The sequence below is a fragment of the Syngnathoides biaculeatus genome, chromosome 6 (genome assembly GCF_019802595.1).
Source record: "Syngnathoides biaculeatus isolate LvHL_M chromosome 6, ASM1980259v1, whole genome shotgun sequence".
NCBI lineage: Eukaryota > Metazoa > Chordata > Actinopteri > Syngnathiformes > Syngnathidae > Syngnathoides > Syngnathoides biaculeatus.
This window is the reverse complement of record NC_084645.1, coordinates 14704714-14722270: the sequence shown is the minus strand read 5'-3', so window position 1 is coordinate 14722270 and position 17557 is coordinate 14704714. Positions and strand designations below refer to the sequence as shown.

Sequence of the window (17557 nt, the reverse complement as noted above, 5' to 3'; positions counted from 1 at the left end):
AAAAAAACACATCCTTTTTCATTACCCATTTTCTTCCATTACCCCGCAAGTTCTTGATAACCTTCCCTAATAGAATATTATCATCACATGCTTTAAATATAGTCAAAATAGGAGGGATGCATGAGTTCACTCTGCCACAAAAGAAGAGCTCTAGCCAATTGTGTTGATGGTAAAGGTCCATCTTTGGAATAATCTGCATTCCATCAAGATGTGACATGTCACTGGAGTCCATGGGAGCTGAGATTAATTAGCTGGTAGTGAATATTGATGTGACATTTAACAAAGGAGAAATGTGATAGAGGTAATGTTGGTGGAGTTGTGGCGAGGGATCATTCATTTTGCCAGAGGCTATCATACAGACTCCCTTCCTCTCCTGTCTATGTCCTACCCTGTCTTCCCAGATGTTGGCTGTCCTCATTTGTGACCCATCCGCTTTTTGACCATCGAGAGAATGTGTTTCGGTCTTTCGAGTGTGTGTGTATTTGAGTATTAAATTGAGGTATTTTGGAGGATGCCCAAAAAAATCTGTAATCTCATATTCTCTTCAGTTGTTTAGAGTATAATTTATCCTTTTACTGTAGTTTGAATGGTACCGAATGCTCTCATACTGTTATCTCTGAGGTAGTAGCTGTGAGGAATCTAACAATTACAGTATCAAAGGATTGTTTACATGCACATATAAGGAACATTTGTTTCATCAAAACAAGAGTGCTTCATTCCAAATAACTGTCCATTAATATTGTACATACCGTGAACCTAAATATAACCACCTCAACCCAGAACCTAAAGACATTAAAAAGAATTATTAGTCACAGTGTTGCCCTCACGAAAATGTACAACCATATAACTTGAGAAATACAAATGAAACAATTGCCCTGCGATTGGCTGGCAACCAATACAGGGAGTACTCCAGCTCTCACCTGAAGATAGCTGGCATGTGTTCCAGGACCTGGAAGGTCCTGGCGATTCCAGTGAGGATAATCGTAACAGAAAACGATTGAAGAAAATGAACGAATAGATCCCACTTATATTGTGCTTTCAAAGACATTTTCCAATTGCACACATTAGTCATTCAATCCACAGTCACACCCAACCTGTGTAGCCACAGCTGCCCTGGGGACCATTGGGGCTTGTATGGAAATGTCAGAGTGGTGTCAATGTTACAATATGTAGTTATTCCGTGTTGTGTATTGTTTAGTTGATTCCCATTAGCTTTTGAAACATACTTAAAACTAGTCCTCCCGGGGTTTGTCAGAGTACATCGTCTCACACACATTCAGTGCATATTTTTAACTCTGCATCGCTGTACACATTCTCACCCCAGCGTAGTATTTGAAGTTATCTTCGTTGCTTTATTTGGTCATTGGACTGTTTCGTTTTCTGTTTTTCAAATTAAAGTTTTTTGGGGATTCCTGGACTCCTGCCTTATGCCCCTGCTTCCCTGCACTAGGGTCCTCTGCGTCTTTGCTCGGACAACTTTCTAGTGTAACCCTTCCTTGCCTCAGTTAAGGTCAGATTGGTCAAAAATGGCATCCAGGGAAACTTCTAACGGGAAAACCACTCCTGACAGAAAAGAACATCAAGACCCATCTTACTTTTGAAAAAGAAAAGTAATATTTGGCCATTGGTTTGTGACCTCAAGTTGAATCACACTTGGATTCGCTTTAAAAAAATAAAAACCAAATGGTTTTGGCGTGGCATGACTGGAAGCCTTAAAAAGGCGGTTCATGCTTGGAAAGTGCCCATTGTTGCTGAATTCAGAATACACTGCCAAGAATAGTGAGCCAAAAGATTTCCACATCAAAGTGAAGACTCATTGCCTCTTATCCAACACACTTGATTTCATTTGCTGATTTTGAGGGTGGCCCAACCAGTTACTAGGTTTAGGGGCCCATAACCTTTCACACAGAGCTGGGTATCTTTGAATATTTTCTTACCTTAATGAATAGCTGATTCTGATAAATACTTTACAAACCACTGTACTATGTTTAAGCGCATTAGTATGTTGCTATCAAAAGACATTCATAAATACTTTTTCTTTTTTCTTTCTTTTTTTTTTTTTTAGAAGGAAACCACTGGTCAGATGTTAGGAGTCACAAAAGCAAAATATTAGCATCAGTGTCACTGTTCTGCTTATTTTTCTTTTCACAAAATCTCAGCTTCATTTGGTAAAACCAACCTACTTACTGCTGATTACTCAAGAATGGAAAAGGGTATAATCAAGTCTTTTATTTTCCTGGTTAAAAAAAAAAAAAAAAAGAGTGCATTCTTTTAGCTGGTAGATTCTGTGTAATAATCCTTGTACACAAAGTTCTGTAGGTCTTTAGAAATATGTCAAAATGCTCCAAAATGGCTGTTAATAGGAGGTTGGGTCTTCTGAAAACCACTGGCAGTGAATGAGTTAAAAGGAGGCTCGATGATTGCGGATGGCAGTTTACCTCCAAACAACAACTCTGGGAGACAAATCTTCTATCCTCAAATTAGATACAGGTAGAAGCAATCCACATCCATTTTTCCATTCATCAAACCCAACCTTTTTGCATGAAGTTAATCTTCAAACTGTTTTATCCTATGTGCAGTACACCTTCAACAAACAAGCACTTTCCCCCATAGATAAAGTATAACCTGTAGCTACCATTTTACAGTGGAACCTTGGAGTTGGAACATAATTCGTCCATGTGAAGTATTCAGAGTAAAGGTTAGTTGTTCAACCTTCGAAACATATTTTACCATCGGAAATAAAATAAATGAGTTTAATCCGTTCCAAACCACAAATAATAAATTCACATTTTAATTCCTATTTATGTAAAAACATGTACCTTTGCATTTAAACAATATGAAAATACCTAAACTTAAAGCAACTTAATTGTGCATCATTTAACTTTTTGGTCGCCATGTGTTGGCATCTGATGAACTCGACAGTGAAGGAAGAAGTGTTATGTCGAAGTCACCTTCCATGATTTAACTGCGGACTTCTCCAGCAGCTTCTCCATTTCTCCTATTATCTGTGGCCTTTGCTTTGTAATGTTAGTCACTCCTTTAGCAACACGAACTGCCTTTTATTACATTTTTCATTCTTTATGATAAGCATATAATCAACTTAGCCATACGATGCTAGCAAGAGCTGTAACAAACACTTACCACAATTCCGTACTTGGCGTACTTAGATCCAGTGCGGTTCGCTGAACTTTCCTTTTCCTTCGATGCTGGTACAACCGCTTTTTTTTCTTTGGGTCCATGGTAAAGAAAATGTTGCAAAAATAACACAAAAAACAATCTTGAGAAGTACTTGTGAATATAAATGCTCACATTATGAGCATGCACTGCCTTGAGTATGAGTGACTGCTTGACTTGAAGTGGGCAGCGACTCGTCTGGTCACCGCCCCGTGTATGTTCAGCATCACTCGGCATGAATCGGCTACCTGGTCCACATGGATTTAGCTTTGTCCAGGTGTTCGGACACCAAGAATTGGGTCAAAAAAGCTTTTTTTACGCAGATTTTTTCGTCGAAAACTGATGACCATTGAGAGGTTTGAACTCTGAGGATCCACTCTACCTTTATTATCTAGACTAGCTGCTATTGCTGTCCAGTATCAAAGTATTCAACCAGTCTTAATATTAAAAGCTAAAAATGACTAAACTGTACTTATTGTAGGTACATGCTCCAAAAGCAAGGATAACTGCCTGGGTACCTTTACAGGGGTCAGTTTCCGCAAAAATCTCGTGTGTGTGCGTCTGTCTGTTGCCGTCACGTTTATTGGCTACTTCCCTTTTAATTTACCTCCTGCCTACTCTAGTGTAGGAATGATGCTGTCAGTGAGCTGTAACTCACAGGGAGGGAAATATCGTGCATGCGTGCATGTAAATTTTGTAGGTGCAGAAAGATTTGAATATTGCTCCAAAGTAATGAGGTATGTGCAACAATGTCTTTAACTGCCACCTTGATCAATTCCAGCCCATTAACCTTCAGCCAAGGAAGACAAAATGAAGAACAGAATAAATCAACTGCATAACAATCAAATAAAATTGGAAAACATGGGTCATAAACACACACTTCTTTCTGTGATACCTTAAATTCAATTTTTGTACTAGGTTTATGTTCAGTGTGACTACTTATTGTTAAAATGTCCTTTTGGTTCCCACTGCAGGTATCACATTATAATTTATTCTGATATACCCTTATGGTCACTTGGGTTATGCAACCAATCGTGTGTATTTACATTCAAAAGAGGAAGTGAACTATTACATACTACATACATACACATATTTACGCTGAAGGAGACACAATTGCACATTTTTTCCTCCACTATTTTAAAGATATTAGAGATATTCTATGCCATGTCATGTCTAGGACTTGCCTTTGTTAAAATATAAGTTTAACACACTTGTTTTGGCAAAATTATTTAATTTTAAGGGGGCCCTGTGAAGTGATTATACACACACCCCCACATACTGCTGGGCCAATGGTACAGGCCCTGGCTTGGCAGCAAAGGAGGCTTCCACTTGCAGAAGCCGAGCATGAAAAAATAGGAGTACCCACAAAGACAATATATATATATTTTTTTAATTATGAAAGCAGCACTTTATCCATAACACTGTGTGTATATGACGTATGAAGACATCAACAAACACAAACACTCCACCACCAGCGATTTTGTTGACCTTTTTGTACATGTGATCATACTTCTAGGTTGTCAGGTCTCTAGACGGGCTAGACATTTTTTAAATGAAAATAGTGTGCCAGGTATACACAACATTAACCAAGAATTGGCAATGGAACTAAAAAAGAAACCGATAGGTGCAGTTTTTATTGGTTGATGAGTTAGATTTACAGGCCAAACACACAGTACAGAGTATATAAACATAAACAATGTGATCCTGTCGACATGGATTAATGCAAAATGTAAAATTGAGGGGACTGCACAATGCCCTAGAGTCAGTGACTTGTTGAAGGATTTCTCAGGAAGCATATTGACTTCTCTCCAGCAACCACTTCCAATTATTTTTGCTCTGCTGTTCTGATTTTTTTGGTCTTGATTTAGTAATGAATCAGAATCAACTTTAATGGCCATGTACGGAACAACACAGGATTTATTCTCCGGCAATTGGTGCCGCCCTGGTACGACATTCAGAACAGGGAACAAGAGACATTCAATTAACAGGAACTATTCCTTATAAGTTGCGTCACAGTTGTGCAAGATATAACTTTCACAATTAACTATCATTGGAGGTGTCGAGTTTCTCCTTTTGATTTTTAGTCACACGTGGGTGCTACTAGATTAAAAGTTGAGCGCCAATTGCAATGTCCTTTTATTTGGATATGCAAATGGAAACAGGAGAAACATTCCATCACCTTAAGCTTCCTGCTCAAAGAAGGAGTAAATACCCATGGAACACAATGCTTATGCTGTATTATTGATGGGTAGCAGAGTGTTACTGTATTCGCTGGTATCCACTGAGTTGTACTCTGGCCTTCCATGTTTCCTCTATTTGTCATATCCTCGCCTCTTTTATCAACTAGCACCTCTGATCGTAATGTCGTGGCTTGTCTCTTGCAGCTGGGTACAGAGTGGACTGCTCCAGGCGAGTTCAGCAAGTTCAGGTCCCAGTCCTCAAAATCTGTGCAGTAAGTATCTGAGTCATCTTCACCATTTTTAAGCAGTCCATTTACTCTCAAACAACTATGAAGAAACAAAGTGGTACCTTTTTCTTAGTATCAATAGCGCTCTATGTTTTCAAAAGTGGTGAATAGTAAATAGTAAAAGTTTGAGTATATACGTTGATAAGATGTATGTGACTGTTTTTCTTCCGTGAAATACTTCACCATGCTGCCAAAAGTTCATGTAAAACTAGGTTGCTTTATTGAAAGTGTTATATGAGTTTAATAACAAGAGTCTTGTGGCTGAAATCCACTTTTTCTGTGTTATTTTGCTGTGTGAGACACATTTGTATGACTCATACTATCTTTTATGTACTGCACTTGCACAACTTTATAGTCACTTTAGTTCTTTGTCAGGAACTATACTGTATGTTTACCTCAGATTAAAAAGGAAACATCATCATATATACAATCTCCATATACTATATTAGTTACACAATGTACTGAGATCCAATACAGACCTGGATCAGGAAACCATGGTTAGTTTATATAGTTGAGATAATTACAGCCATAATTTCCCTCCTGGAGCTGTCACCCTACCACGGTGGAGGGGTACTGTATATGTGTCTCAGTGATCTTAGGAGCTAAATTATCAGGGGCTTTATGTCCCTGGCAGGGTCACAGATGGCAAACAGGTTCAGACAAAGCACGGGTCAAAGACCTTTTACAAAGACAAAAATATTGAATCACATACTCCTGAGCCCAGATGCTTGTCACAGGTACCTCCCTTGAGATCCAGGCCATGGAGTTGAGGCCCATACATGAGAGCCTGGTGACCAACCCCAGATGATCATCAGTAAATTGTTGTATGGATGAAAATTTTCTGATAGTTAATAATAATTTATCTGAAACATTAGGAGCACACGATGCGCTGTGAAATCGAAACTAAACATTACCATCTTGAAAAAGGAGAATTTGACAAGCTCATGTATTGGCTCTCATTACAAGTGTATTTCTCTCTGTACTTCCTCTCTGGAAATACTGGAACAGTAAAATCAAGTCCTGCATTTTTGTTGTATACTAATGAAATTTGGGGTTCAGATCAAAGGATGAATATGAGAGAAAAGTTCAGAATTTAAGAATTTGTTACATGGTAGTTACATGTAGATAGATAGCTCAGTGGTTAGATCACTGGTTTGGTAAACCAGGGTTTGAGAGTTTTTATCCCACTGGGGCCTCCACTCCCCGAGAGGGGTTGCGTCAGGAAGGGCATCCGGCGTAAAAACTGTGCCAAAAAAATATGAGCTTTCATCTGAGATGTCACGCTGTGGCGACCCCTAACAGGACAAGCCGAAAGAAACTTACTTTACTAGTTACATGTAGATGTGTTAAACAACTCAGGACAGAGCACCTTTTGTTTCAACACTGCCTTTTAGACTGATTGCTTCAATATTCGATAGTGCTGATTTCTGGCTTTGAGTTTCACCTGTGAGAACTGCATTTTCTGTTTAACAAATAACACCAGATAGCTGCATATTGGAGAAAAGCAAACAATTTTGAAGCTAAGGAAAGGGAAACTCAATCAGAGCTATTGCACAAATGTTGGGCATAGCCCCTACAACAATTTGGAATGTCCTGAAAAATAAAGAAACTATTGCTGCTCTGAGCAGCAGACATCAAACAGGTCAGCCAAGGGTATTGACAGCAGTTGATAACAGAAACACGAGAGAACTGTGAAGAAACTTCCAAAGACAAAAGTCAATGGGAAAGGAATCACAATCCACAGTTCGAAGACATCTTTGAGAGAAGAAATAATTCAGGCCGTACCAAAAGATGCAAACCACTCATGAGGAAAAAGAATCGGAAGGCCAGGTTGGATTTTGCAAGAAGCACAGAGATGACCCACAAAAGTTTTGGAACAAAGATTCATGGACTGATGAGACCAAGATTAACCATTACCAAAGTGACGGAAAGGCCAAAATATGGAGAAAGAAAGGATCTGCTTGTGATGCAAAACACAAGCTCATCTGTGAAGGATGGTGGAAGTAATGCCATGGCTTGGGCTTGTATGGCTGATTCCCAGGAACTTGAAGATCTTGACAGTTGACAGAGGGCAGGTGGGGCAGCTGTGATGGGAGATACCTCTTCAACTCCACGATCGTCTCTACAGTCTTGACAGCTGCGTGCATTGAGGCCCAGTCATTTCTGTAGAGAGAGAAGTGCAGCAGAATGAAGACACTTCCACGTGGCACCGCCTTTGGTAATGTGTGTAGAGGAAGTGGTGTCCCCCAGCCTCACTTGCTGTGCCATTCCCATCATGAATCTATGAAGATACTGAGCTAGAGAAATTTGGAGGACAGAAGTTTGGGGATGATGTTTTGGACACAGAGCTCAAGTCCAGAAACAGGGTCCTCATGTAGGTCACCGTGCCATCGAGGTGTTCTCGGATGAAGTGCAATACCACATTGACCGCATTATCTGAAGACCTCAGTTGCTCAGTAGCCAAACTGCAGGGTTTCCAGCAGGTGACCTGTGACACCCTTGAGGTGGTCCAACATGAGTCCTGCAAAGGACTTCATGACCACAGATAGACTGATAAAATTATGAAAATAAGAACAGGCATCCAGGAGAAAGACCCACAACTTCCCAGACTACATGAGTTTTAAAATGGAAGTGAAACTTAGTCACAGAAAATTACAACTTTCTACTGTGTTCAAAACTCTCAACTGAATTGCCATGTTCTCTATTAAGTAGTGTGAAACATGACTGCACTTTTTAATAACATAATTACTTCCACCGGCCTTTTTGGACACACATGCAAGTGAAATTGTTAGCTTTTCTTGTGTGCACGTGGACCTACATTCTTTCATCCTCCCCAAAAAAATCACCAGGTTCTCTCATTCAGTGTGTGTGCACAGTCACTTTAAATGTAACCCACTCTCTAAATCCAGCAGAAACCTCTTTCTGATTGTTGGACGTTTCTTGTAAAAAGTAAGCCCTCAGTAAAATGACTGAACTCTATCTGAGTTCAGTTTGTACATGAAATACTTGTTTAGCTGCACTCATTATACAATCATAAAAAAATAAGCATATTCCTGCAGCACCTTGCATAAGTTGAGCAATATTTCCAAGTAATCTCACCAACAGCAAAACTTGTGAATAAATTTTGAGGTATATTTGTAAATACTATATTATAAAATTGGAGGCCTTTGTAAATCTGTGCTGTAAGATGACGCGGTTTGGAACAGGGCTCTCTATCCCGCTTCTCTGACACCCCCCCCCCCAACCCTCCACCCAGCCACCATACTTTAATATCACCAAGTGCAAAGCGATTTCCCTGTCGCGTCACCAAATATCATGTGTCAGAGATGAAACGGATGTGAGAAATTGGTTTTAGGGCTGCAGGTCAAGGTGGAAAGTGGCTTAAGTTTAATTTGTCTCCGTGTCAAAGCTCACATTGTGCTTGAGGGGAACAGCTTCAAAATATGCCGTGAACATAATTAGGCAACATCGTGTTTGATGTTTTTCTTTGTGGGCGTGTGTCGGAGAGTATATTCATGGTTCTACGCATCAGCAAATGTGTGCTTGTTAACAAATGCATTCCTTAGAGGTGGTTATATCACGAATGCAGTCGTGTTGGTAAAAGATTTGTCTGAATTTTCTGTTTGCTGCCTCCATCCTGAATGTCACTCTTTGCATCCGAAGGAACAGGAGAAAGGTCAACAACTGTGGTTGATAAGGTCAGGGTTGACATTGTGTCACTGTGGCTCGAAGGGCAATGACCACACCAGCATCTGCCTTTTTCATCATGTTATGTTCAAGTGTTTGCCCATTTCGAGAAATTTGTTCAGCATGCATGACTTTAATGATGACAGTTGGTCACCAGTGAATAGTTCCATTTGTCTTGATAACCTAATACTCTATCTACCCTTTCAGAATCAGATTCATTTTCTTACAGTTGCACCATTGCCTTGTTGCAATATAAAGAATATTTTGAGCCATTTAAGAACCATATATCTGTTTTCAACATAAATGAATACCCCATGTTGGAAAAAAAAAACCCAAAACATTCACTCACCGGTGCTTTTATCATGTTAAATTCAGCATTGCCAGACTGCTTATTCAATTAATTTGTTGTTTTTTATTTGTGTGTGTGTGCACAAAGATCTTTGCAATTATTGGCTCACATTTATGGGAGTATTTTCTCATCACTTGTCATTGAAAATCTTAAAGAAAAGTGAACGTTTTATGACAACTTTGTTGATTAGTACTCCTTTATATTTAGCACTGTGTTTGTACCATTCAAGTGCGGTGCGGACATGGATCAATAATGTATGTTTATGACACGAATGGTCATAGCATTCAACATAACATAACTGTCCAACCTCCAGAATCTGTTAGCCATCGTCCATGAACCTGAAAGAAGCCATCTCACAAAGAAACAGATGGGCAGATAAAGATAAACATGACACTTGGGCATTTTTGGGTGCAGCGGGATTAATAAACACACAAGTGCACATTACAGTATTCTTCAAATTAGGTGGGATAGAAATGAAATGACCAAATTAGTAGTTTTCATTTTGTAAACGTGTTTGCATTCAAGAATCTGTATAATAAAACTAAGAAAACATTTTACCCCATGGCACATTGCACTACACTTAGGCTAGCAAAGAAAACTTTTAAGTACAGTTACATCGATGAGATGAATCACACTGTTACTCCAGAAGATTGAAAGGCAGAATGATCAGTCTGTATAAACGAAAAGTTCATTTGCAAAACACATAGACACTCCTGCAATGAGTTCACTATTGTAGCTTTAAGGCTATTAGAGGATGTTTACACTTTCCATTCACTACAGTCTTAATCAAACCTCTTAGTTTATACCCTGCAGATTGAGATCAGAATGGCATTGGGAGACTAAATTACCATAAAAGAAAAAATGGCTGAGAGCACAGACGAGCACTTAACAGCATTCAGAGATGTAGTTGAGGAAAAAAAAACCTTTCTGTTCTGTTTTGTATTTCTTTTCTCATGCTTTACAGCTCTGTTATTTATGTCACAGATCATTGGAGTTGTTCTGCAGCTGTAGTTAACCCAACAATGACTAATGGCTTCTGGAGGCCTGAATCATATTGTCAGAGAATGAAACATCGTCCTGTTGAGGGCTTCACTCGAAAAAATTGACTCGCCTCTCAGAACTCTCAGTCTAGAGGTGTGGAAATACACCCCCGGACCCCACCCCCAAACATACATAGACAGTAACAGGTTGACTCTTGAACACATGGCCCCTCTTCATTACCAAATATGAAGGAGCTTTTGAGTCACTTCATCAATCAAACATGGATTCGACTACTGACCTTTTTTTTTTTTCCCTAAATGTTAACAATTACTTTTACAAGGGTGGGATGGTGGCCGACTGGAGAGGGCAGGGTCGGGAACATTTGAGGCTGAGAGAGCCATGAAAGCCAAATATTTTAAAATGTAATTTCAAAAGAGACATACAATATTTTTAAAACTAAATACAAGTGTATTTGTGCATTTTATTTAAGATCAACACTTTTAGAGTACATTTCTGAATTATTTTAAATAACTTTGTTATGCTTTTGCTAACCAATGATGACAAAAGTACTTACCATTAATGTGACTTCTGGTGCTGGATAGTTGTTCTGACCCGATCTGCATTTGACCCTTTTGTGCCTGCGCACATCGACTGCCATATTGGACAGAAAACTATGGCAACCCAACCAGGACTCTGGCTCATTTACATTGCCTACGCAACAGAAATTACATATATAGTGTGTCGTTATGAGGGCTCTGTCAGCCATATGCATTCATCAAAAGAGCTAAATATGGCTTGCAAGCCATAGGTTCCCGACCCTGGCGTTAGAGCGTCCGCATCACAGTTCCAAGGACCAGGGTTTAGATCCCAGCCCTACCTGTGTGGAGTTCGCACGTTCTCCCCGAGCCTGTGTGGATTTCCTCGGGTACTCCAGTTTCCCCCCACATCCCAAAAATGTGCATTCATAGGAGATTATAACTTTCCCATTTGTGTGAATGTGACTATGATGAGTTGTTTTGTTTATATGTTTCCTGCAATTGGCTGCCAACCAGTTCAGGGTGTAATGCCTGAAGATAGCTGGGATAGGCTCCAGCACTCCTGTGACCCTTGTGTGTGTGTGTATATATATATATATATATATATATATATATATATATATATATATATATATCCATCCATCCATTTTCTGAGCCGCTTATCCTCACAAGGGTCGCGGGAGTGCAGGCTCCTATTCCAGCTGTCATCGGGTGAGAGACGGAGTACAGACTGAACTGCTGGTTAGCCAATCTCAGAGCACCTACAAAGAAACAACCATTCACACTCACATTCACACCTAAGGGCAATTTAGGAGTTTTCAGTCAGCATACCATGCATGTTTGTGGGATGTGGGAGGAAACCAGATTAATTATAGAAAACCCACACAGGTACGGGGAGAGCATACATACACCATACAGGTGGGGCTGGGATTTAAACCCTGGTCCTCAGAACTGTGAAGGAGATATGCTAAAGAGTCGTCCACCGTACCACCGACTTGAGCCGTTATCGTCCCAGTCATAATTGTTCCCAAATTATTCACCTTCCTTCGTAAATGCCTCATTTTGTGTTTGAATTTCAAATATAAGAATCATTATTCACTGGTAAAAACAAATTTTAAAAAAAGTTTGTGTTTTGATACTGTGGTTAGGACCAAAGCATGTTCAATTCGCGTGCCCGTTGGGCTTTTATGTGTGGGACCATGTCATGACCCAGTAAATTAAACTCAACCTTTAAAAACATTAGAAGTAGTCTATTGGGTTCCATATATTCATTATTGCATAAAATGGGATTTTAATTCACTGAGAAAAGCTTTAAAAATATTTAAAATTGTTATGAGCATTTGTGCAAGTTTGCGGGGGATATACTATAGTGCAAGACCGTTGTTAGCAAAATAGGAACAGAATTTACTTGCAAAAAGACTGAGACCCGCTTTTCAAGTGTTTGGATGGTGTACGATCAAGTCACGTTTGAGAAAACAAACTCCACCATCAGTGCAATTGCAAAAGCGTTCATTTTAATCAAACCGAACCTCACGAGGGTAACACGGCATTGGTTCGTTTCTCCTCTCATTAAACTGGATCTGCACCAAAATCAATGGAATCAGTGAAACAGCAACGGATCATAACTTCCCAGTCAGAGAAATTAATAGAGGAAAAGATTACTTTCTTCTTAAAATCTGAATCTTTGAGGTGTCTCCTACAATGAGTTGAGAAAAGAAGAACAAAAAAAGTTTTATCTCAAAATATGAATTTTGAAAACGATTCCTTTGTCGTTTTTGTGTTTTGAAGTCCCTGACTGCAAAGTGGAGTGATAGTTTGACAGTGTCTACTAGGGGTCACAGGTGACATTTTAGCAGTCAGATGAGGAACTCAGATAAGACAGACAACGCTATCTGTGTTCTCTGACACAGCAGTTGGAGCCTGGGGCTGTGTAGACAGGGCTGACTATTAGCTGACAACTCTGTATGTGGATGTGCTGTGTTGAATACTAACTTTGCATCTGCTTCTTCATTTATTCAACACGACTGGATGTGATTGACAATGAGCTGAAGATCAGAGGGAATATTTTGTAAAACATACTGGAAAGTAATTAGCAATGAGTGAATCTTGAGCCAGATTTAAGAGGGGGGGCTTTATTTCGGACAGGCATTTGCAAGCATGATGGATTTTGCGTGTTCTAGTAGTGTAACCGAAAAACTAGAGCTGACCTTTGACTGTGGCGTGCTGAGGAGGAATGGCAAACATCCCAAGGTTATCTATGATGCTGCAGCTGGCATTTTGAAGGAGTCTGAAAACCGGGGGAAGTGGCATTTTACACACTACCATCTTTCTGGGCAATCATGTGAGTTCTTTCCTTTCTACATGTGTGCATGAGCGCACGTGTGTGTTTATGCATATGTGTGTGTGTACTTTCTGAAGTATACTCACCAACCTTTTGTGTCCTGCAAAATTGAGGTTTCTCTCCTCATGGATCATGTATTAGAAAATCTCCTTGTGATAGATGGATGGAGAGCTCTAAGCCCAGCCAGCAACAGTGAGTAAAAGATGAGTGGCCAGTCATCTTGCCTCTCTTTGAGATCTTACTTTCTATAATGTCCTAATCCTTTAAGCACTCCTGGACATTAGTCGGTGTCGAGAATTAAGCATGTAAAGAGGACACTGTAATACCTGCATTGGCTATCATACTGATGGAGTTTGCTGAGAAATATTAAAGGAGCTACGGGGTCTTAATGGTCCATAGTTCACTCACAAGTTGATTTTATGTATTTCTTTGCTCAAGATAATGAAACTGATAGTCATTTTCTATAATATCACTCCAATCTGGAGCAATTTTCTAATAACTATTTGCTTTTGAAAAGCTCCTTATTAATTGCCAAAATCACCAATGTCTTGCTGTGACATCAGCGGCAGAAGTGGAGGCCAAATTCACTGCAGAGCCACTGTGGAAAAAGGAATGTACTGCAATATAAAGTGGCAGTATTTAGTCAGATTTTGTATATCATCGCTGTCGTGTGAAATCCTCCCACCTCCAAGATGAAATCTTTTCAGGAAATTAAAAAAACCCTCTGGGGACACTGCACATTCGATCTGGTGAAAGGAGCATACTATGAAATGGCACTATTTACTCACCCACCACATCCAAAATAACTTTTCTATTAAAAAAAAATAATAATAATAACACCTTTCAACAGCTTTCTTGATTTTTCAAGCGCTGCTTTGTTCAAGTTGGTTTTATTCTTTGTTGCTATATAATAGCATTGATTCTGACATGAACACAATAGCTAGCACCCAAATATCATCACAATAGCATTGCCATTTGGTGAAAAATGGTATTTTATTAGGCTGTCATCTTATTAAAATGACAAAAACATGGCGACATGTGCTGTCAAGCCTCGTCAGCACAAGCAATCTTACACTGTCACACTTGCACTCCCACATGAACACAACAGCTATATTCCCCAAAATTACATTCCATTGATAATTTAATTTTCTAAAAAAAATCTTATAATAATTTACTCTAAGATATTAGCTTGGATACGATCCATCATACCTGCAACTCTAGTTAGGATAAGCAGTATTGAAAACAGATGGTTGGATAAATGATTAAATTGTACAATCACGTTGCGATGACCAACTGCCCATTTCAAAGTCCTCAAGCCGCGCACATCAAAGTTGTGGTCAGCCGTGCCCCATGACCATACAGAAAGCCTTTTGTATGTCACAAAATCAAACGCTTGTTTAATGTCATCATCTGAAATTTTTTTTAAGCATCTGCACCTGATAAAATAGTATATACACGGCACAGTAATAGCAGGTGTTGGCTGTGTGGATAAGCGACCCGTGCCTGTCAAAGCCAGTGATTATGTGATGACACCAATCATACAAAAACTTCAGAAAAGGTCATGCCTGTGTATGAAATGTAGACGTATTGACACTCTAACCCAGGGGTAGCCAGACTTTTTAGCCCAAGGTCTACTTTTCAAGCAGCCAAACTCTTGCGATCGAATCGGGGGGGCTGAGGGTTTTTTTTGTTTGTTTTTTCTAAGAATGACCAACGATGAAAAGGAATGACCAAATGACCAAGTCAGAAAGATCTATCCACTACAAAAATGCAAAACATATTTATTTTAAACTATGTTCTTTATGTGTAAATGTATGTTTGTGTGCCTTGCATAACCGCATGAGCCAATATTGCTCAAAACAACATACTTAACTATGAACATTTTTTGTAACTATCTGAGTTCACGTTGATGATCACTAAATAGCATACGAATGAAAATGCACACTTGGGCTGTGTCACTCACGTCAGTGGATTCGTCCAACTGCAGTGAGAAACACAATCTGTGATGTCCTTCCACATTTGCTAGGTTAAGTTCTCAGTCATGGCTTCACAGCACCATGTAATTGTACTCCTTTGCAGCTGCGGAGCTTTTAATGAAGATATTTCCACCTTATTTTTAAAAGATTGGAACAATTAGTCAGCTATGCTTCTTTTACCATCCCTCCGTCTGGGAAGGACTTCTTCTTATTAACGGTGATGTGACGAACCCGAAACGGTGCTTTGGTGGCGGCTTTCGCTGTTGAATTATATTGTGTGAAGAGTGACTGCTGTGCAGCCAACTGGGATTTTAGTTCGTTCACTTTTCTCATTGTCAGTGTCATATTTTCCGTGAACAGTTCGACAATGCCGCTCTACATTTCACTCCACTGGTAGATGAGGCAAACACACTTCGAAAATGACATTGTGAAAAAAAAGTCCATATCCCATTCCGTATAAAAGTGATGTCTTCTTCTTAGCTCCAGTATGCATACGCATGTTTGATGAGATTTTTTTACTTTAAGAAAAAAAGTAAGGGCTTAAAATAGGCCGGAACTCGCTGACTAAAGTAAATATTACTGACATCTTTTTTTTTTTCGGCTCGCTGTTGGGATCGACCAGAACTGCCTCGCGATCAACGCATTGAGCACCCCTGCTCTAACCAGTCACCGCACTGTGCTGCCAGTAAAAGATATGACCAGCACAAATAATATATATGTTTGAACATTAAATATCTTGTCTGTGTAGTGTGTTCAATTAATTATAGGTTGAACATGATTTGCAAATCAGGGTTTTCTATTTTTGTTTAACACAACGTCCCAACTTCATTGGAAATGGAGTTGTACTATATATACAGTGTAACCTTGTTTTTAATGACTAATCTTTTCCCCCAAAAATAATTTTGAAAAAGTCTGACTAAAACCGAAAACTGAACCAAGATGTCCAAAATGATTTACAAAATATAATGTTTGAGAAAATAACGCTTGTTTAAATTGCACAAAAAATTGTGAAATAAATCTGAATGGCTAATGAAATGGATAAATGAACATTAAACAGCACATTTATCTTTATTGAAGCTTATTAATGGTGTATGGAAGGCAGCAAAAGTGGGAGTGGGAGGAGGAGAGTTTAATGTTTGGAAGGCTAATGCGCCCTTTTTGTACTTCTCTACGACTTCTCTTGTCAAGCCTATGCTATTTTTCAAATGGAACTTTCAGTCCTTGTTACTTTCTTCAGCCCAACTGTGGCTTACTGAACGCAAAAACTTTCAAAATGCTTCTAATGACACTGACTCAAAAACACTCAGTTGCTCATATACCTGTGATACTTTATTTGTTTAGTTTGGACTCTTTTCTGCTGTACAAGTCTGAAAAATAATTTGCTAAAAACAAAAAACTAACAAATAAAACTAGGGCCTACAAAAATGGAGGTTCCACTTGCATTGCATATACAGTACCTGAAGATTAAGAATACGAATTGAACAATTTTAGGACAATTATAAATGGTCCATTTGTTTCGAGGTAGTTGAAGCAATACCTCTATCATAATGGTGTTTCATTTGTTGTATTTTCCGGACAACAAATCACTCCGGAGTAAAAGGTCGCAACACCCATAAAATCCATAAAAACAAAGCAAAAAACATATATAAGTCGCACTGGAGTATAAGTTGCAAGTTTGGGGGAAATTTATTTGATAAAATCCAACACCAAGAACAGACGTCATTTAAAATTTAAATGAACAATTTCAAATAGAAATAGAATTGAGGCAACAACAGGCTGAACGGTATGCTTACGTTACATTACACAACTGAGAACGTGCCTGGTATGTTAACATAACATATTAAGAGTTATTCCGATAACTATAGCATAAATAACATACGAAGAAGTTTACCAAAACTATCTCTGTCACTCCAAATGTCCGGTAACTAAAATCCAATGAAATGCTCGGTGTCACTTCTAAACAAGTCCGCCAACTCCAGAGGTAGACGATGCACCGCTTCCTCTTCCACGCCGTTTACATCAGACTCATCGTCAGTTGCAGTTACA

At 39.1% G+C, this 17557-nt stretch overlaps 1 protein-coding gene across 2 annotated transcripts in view; it reads left to right on the top strand.

The window, feature by feature from the left end:
• The window catches only part of b4galnt4a (beta-1,4-N-acetyl-galactosaminyl transferase 4a), a 192261-nt gene that overhangs the window by 131040 nt on the left and 43664 nt on the right, over positions 1-17557 (top strand). For both annotated transcript variants that reach the window (XM_061822634.1, XM_061822635.1), the window contains one exon: positions 5559-5626. In XM_061822634.1, the coding sequence (XP_061678618.1) occupies positions 5559-5626 (68 nt within the window). The remainder of the gene's footprint in view (positions 1-5558; positions 5627-17557) is intronic.